General features: G+C 53.7%; 1 protein-coding gene across 5 annotated transcripts in view; it reads right to left on the bottom strand.

Annotated features, from left to right (window-relative positions):
• Positions 1-1105: 1105 nt before the first annotated feature.
• Positions 1106-5096, bottom strand: part of Fbxo41 (F-box protein 41) — a 38529-nt gene continuing 34538 nt past the window's right edge. For 4 of the 5 annotated variants that reach the window (XM_013514580.1, XM_005385563.2, XM_005385564.2 and 1 more), the window contains one exon: positions 1106-5024. In XM_013514580.1, the coding sequence (XP_013370034.1) occupies positions 4962-5024 (63 nt within the window). In that variant the 3' untranslated portion in view covers positions 1106-4961. The remainder of the gene's footprint in view (positions 5025-5096) is intronic. The other variant, XM_005385566.2, reaches the window with a different exon arrangement.

Below are 5096 nucleotides of genomic sequence, written 5' to 3'. Positions count from 1 at the left end.
CTTTGTAAATTATTTGGGCACCATAGTTCCATTCACTGCATATGCACTCACCCAAGAGGTAGAAAAAATTCTCTGCTGACCTGGGGTGATGTCTAGTGACCTCTGTTTGGAGGTTTCACAGTGGTTGCATTCTTTATCCTAGAAGTGGCTAGGATATATGGAGTTGCTTCCTTTTCTTCTGGCATCTTACTTAGCTCTGCCTCCCAGCGTTTCTCTGGTGTGAGATGTGTTCCATTACCTTGTCTGCTTCTTCCGTGTTCGTATTTGCTTGATTGTGTTTTTTCCCTCAGACCTCAGATCTTGAAGCTGAGGACGCTGAGGGGCATGTTTTGGGGAGATCACATCCTCTCAGTTTGAGCGACCTCTCAAGTACATTGAGAAGGGAGCTGACAGAGGGTCTGCTCAGTCTTTTCAGTTCAGTCCCCAGTGCCCTTGTGGGTACATTCTGCTTTCATGTGACCAGTCAATTTGGAATGACTGGCACAGATCAGCTGGTGGTAATCCAGTGAAATCTTAACAGCCAGCCACCTCAGTGAAACGGGTCCTGATAGCTGGTCTTACAGCTAGAGCTGTTCTTAGTAATTATTGAAGCTGGAGGCAAATGATGTTACCTTGAGTCACTGAATATCTGTTCTGTTTGCTATTTTTGAATATTTTAGGACCCTAGCCATCAAATTAATTGTACAAGCCCATTTTATTAAAATGGGTAAATCCAGGCCAAGCCATGGTAGTGGTCTTCCCAAGGCCAAGCCCATTTGGCTGTCCAGTGCCTTCAGAGGTAGCCTGACCAGCCAGGGAGGTTGTGGGTAGGAAACTCCTCCTGCTGGTGTGCTAGGTTTGTCCTTGAACGTGGCTTCTCCCCAGTGAGAGAAATGACTTGTTCTGAGGCTGTTTAGATGCAGACACTGAAAGCAGGTGGGGCTGTGGCTTGGCAGTACTCCGGGTAGCCTTCCTCCAGCGCTCCTCGTAGGCCTGAGGCAGGTCTTTCCAATTCTTCACCCTGTGGGATTATCAGCCTTCTTCCTGCCTCAGTGCACTTTAGTTGCAGAAAAGCTGTGGTTACAGAATGACACATCCAGCCACATATATTTTCCTGGGGCAGATGTACCAGTTTCACCATCTTTTATTAGATACAGAGCCATAAATTCTCTGATGCCCATGAGTCCTTTTTAAATACATACACAGTCAGGTACATTCGGCAAAGGGCATCCATGGGTAATGTAGAGCAAAGTGCTGGGATGGCAATGCCTGGGTGGGGCAGAGAAGTGGGGCCAGGGAAGGCCCCCTGGGGGCTGGAGGTACAGGCACCACTTTAGAAATAAAAGTAAAATCAAAAGCTGCTCTCCACCCCTCTGCCTATGTGCTTGGGGTGGGGGAAGTGCCCACTCATGGTCAGGCCCAGTACAGCCTGGCTGTGCGGAAGGTAGGGCCTAAGGGCCAGTTGTGGAGGTCCACACCAGCAGTGCCCTTTACAGCCAAGCCTACTGGCGATAGCCATGAGGCAGGCCTGATGACCTCAGACCTCTGCTCTGTATACAAGATCCCTGCTGGGGAGGCAGAGGAGGTTTGACTTCATGATGGGGCACCTGCCTGATTGTCAGGGCAGTCTTGGGACTGGCCAAGGTCCCAAGGAATTGGGGAGGAAGGCCCTAGCGTTCGGATTTTCACCCAACCCTAAACCTTATCCTCAGGCAAGGGCTGCAGATGAGCACACTTGTCCAGGAATAAATACATACACACAATACACAGCAATATATACAGAAATGCAGGCCTGGAACAAGGCTGGGTGAGAAAGCATGGCCACCAGACATTAAAGAGAAGTACCAGGCCCCTGGGAGAGGGAAGTTAACACTCCTCAGGGACTGGCAGGTGGGGACAGGTCCCATCAGTGGGAGTTAACTCCTCTGGGCACTTGGACCATACCCCACTCACCATCTACGATTTCCACTCCAGGTTTGCCAGGAACTGGGTCTTTGGCACCAGCAGTCATCCTGGAAAGGTCTTCATCTCAGCGCCTTAGAGGGATTGGGGTCTATGGAGCTCCACTCCTATATCTCAAAGTACTTGAGGCCAGGGCCGGCGGGGGCAGGTAGAACCCAAAGGCAAAGGACCACAACCAAACCTTGGAGTAGCAGGCTTTGAGAAGAGGCCTCTGTTTTTCCTTTTCTTTAGAAGCAGTTCCTGAGGAACTGACTTAACCTGTGCTCCCAGGGCGAGGAAAAGTGAGTGGCTGTGATCTCTCAGTGGTCTGTTGGCCAGTGGAAGCAGGGATTCCTGTGTGTGCATCTCTGCTTCCTGCCAGTGCTGTGGGGAAGCAGGCTGAACGAGGCATGAAGTACTCAAGCCAAACTCTAGGTGCCAGGGTTGGGCTGTATGGTGGGGGCAGTAATAGGGATACTATGGCCATTACTCACAGGACCACTGCACAGATCTGGGGTGCCTGGACAGGGCCTCCCTTGATTTGCCCTCAGATTTTTTTGCATGTTACAAGGTATGAAAGATGGGCTCCCCTTTGAGTGGACAAAGGGATAAGGTGCTTCTAAATAAGCCAGGCTCTGTCCCAGGCCCCATCCTCAGCTATAGCTCTGTGGTTGCCAAGTGAGTAAACAGAGCCCCAGCAAGCGGAGGCTCCCACTCAGCAGCAGGGCTCCTCCCCCGGGGACAGAGCAAACAAACAGCGTCAGGTGAGCGCCACGGAGCTGCTGGCTCTCCGGGCATGCATGAAGGCCAGTGTGCACGAGACTGCCAGCGCGGGGATGTGTGTAAAGAGAAGCTGTGACCTGGCGTTTGGGTAGGCAACATGTACTCCTGTAGCCTTCATTCAGAGCCAGAAGATAAAGGGTGGAGAACTTGGGTTTTGTGGACCGAGGGAGACCTGTGGGAGGCACACTTGCACCTGGCAGAAGAGGGGTCTGTCTCCCACCCCTAGTGCTCTCAAGGAGTGGGTAAAGAGACTAATACCAGACCTTTTAGCACCACGTCTCCCCACCTGTTCAGTGCCTGTGACCGCTGCCCTCCTTCCCCAGTGCTGACCCCAGGCACTCAGTGAGTCCCACCCAGGAAGAAACTGCCAAAATCCATTAGCTGGGTAGGCTAGGCCAAACAGGGCATCCCTTTGTGCTTTGTCCAGGAAACAGGGAGGGCAGCACCTCTTGTCCTGGGATCGGAGGGAGCAGGGGCTGCAGTACAGTTGGAAAGAAAGGATAGACACCCAGGTCCTGTGGATCTCCACCTTCCTGTCAGGCCCCTAGAGGAGAGGAAAGTTGTGCTGTCTTTCCTGTGACTACTGGGGAGTGGGGAGGTGGGAACTGATAGAGGCAGCTGCAGGGGGTAGGGGCAGGGGTGCCACATACCCTAGGCTTCGTGTAAGACTGGACAGGGAGTTGCCAACATGACACCCTTGGCATTTCAGGTCTTCAAAGGGCAGGGATAGAACAAGCCACAGGAAGAGATGAAAGGAGCTGGGTGCACTGCTGAGACCCAGAGGGGGTAGCACTGGAGAACTTGTTACAAGGGAACCAGGGCTGGGTTTAGATGTCCAGGTTAAGCTGTGGCAGAGATGGGTCCCTGGAGAAGACTGGGAAAGGGGAGGATCCCAACTCTTGCCAGTACCAGCAGCCTGTGGCTGGGCTGGGACCTGATCTTGTACAGGAGCAAGGGAAACAAAGCCTAAGGTGGATTTAGGTTATGTGTGATGTAACTATCCACATGAAGGTGGGCAGGAGCCTCAGCCTCAAAGCCACTGTGGAAGTTCTGAGAGCTGGGGGGAGTCTCAGTGTTCGGAGCCTTGGTGCCAGAACCTTGTCTTTTGGGCACTGTGCAGAGGGGCCAGTGAAAACCCCCATTGGCATTCTGTGGCTTCTGAGCCTGAGGTAAAGACCCACTGCAACCTCAACCATTGGCAGGGGGGCCTGAGAAAGGGGGGAAGTCAGTTGAGGATGCTTTTCCTTGCCCACAGCCACACCTCAGCGAGCTAACTAGATAAGCAAAGCAAGCCACCCTCTAGGCCCCAGCTGAGTGGGCAATGCAGTACCCCTTCTACACAGCCTTGGGGACCCAAAGACCATGGCTTCCAAGCACCTGGATTAGAAGGAAATTCCTTCTCATTGCAGATGGGGCCTCCCAGGGCTGGGACCTGACCATCCCTTAGGTCCCTTAGGAATGGATGGTAGGTAGAGAAACATGCACCTCTTAGCTAGGAATTTAGCTCCAGTGTATGGTGGCGTATGTGGTAGTTGGGAGGAAGTCTTGTCTAAGCAGTAAGTTTTTTTCCCCCCAGCAATTCCCTTTACCCTTTGAGAGGATTGATCTCATCTTCTCTCAAGTCACCCAGAGAAGTTCTGGGTGACTTCTTCCTCCTTCCAAGCCCACCCAACTGTGGACCCACCCCAGGCCTTCAGCTGACCACAGTGCCCTAGGCCTGCTTGGTAACCCCGAAGAATGTGGATCCAAAGCCTAGGTGAGCTGTCTGAAGTGGGTGTCCCGCAGCAGGCTGGAACAGGTAGGTGGAAGAGAATCCTCCTTGCTGAGTCTGAGCTGCCTCATGGATCCCCTCTGGCCTGGGGCCTGGCAGAAGCCCCTGACCACAGGGCAGGGCCTCAGGAGGAAGAGGCCTGCCCAAGCAGCTGAAGAGCCTCTGGGTAGTTATTGCAGATCCTCCAGGCGATGACATCAGGTGCTGGTGGTGACAGCTCCCTCTGTGGCTGAGCCAGAAGGCTGCTCCAGCTGGGGATGGGGTAGGGGTTGGAGGACACCTTCTGTCCAAGCTCCTGCTCCTGGGAGGCAGTGCCCTCAATCAGGCCTGTTGCTCCACTGTTCCAGAAGGACAGGATATTCAACCCTTCCCTGGAAGCTGGAGTAACACTAGGCCACTGAAGGTCTAGTCCAAACCAGGGTCCCTCTGGAGTCCAAAGAGCGCCTTGGTATGGGGCTGGCAGGGGCCCTGCAGCCCCCAACCCGGGTTAGCAGCCGCTTTCCACCTTGATGTGCAGGATCTTAGAGAAGCCGGGCCTCCGCCGCAGGGCCTGCAGACCAGACCCTGGGTTAGTTGTCTCAGAGATGGGCAGGTGGAGTCCTGCCGTGCTCAATCACGGCAA

The sequence above is a fragment of the Chinchilla lanigera genome, unplaced genomic scaffold (genome assembly GCF_000276665.1).
Source record: "Chinchilla lanigera isolate Chin_1 unplaced genomic scaffold, ChiLan1.0 scaffold00023, whole genome shotgun sequence".
Classification (NCBI taxonomy): domain Eukaryota; kingdom Metazoa; phylum Chordata; class Mammalia; order Rodentia; family Chinchillidae; genus Chinchilla; species Chinchilla lanigera.
The sequence above is the reverse complement of the archived record's forward strand: the minus strand, read 5'-3'. Positions and strand labels throughout refer to the sequence as shown.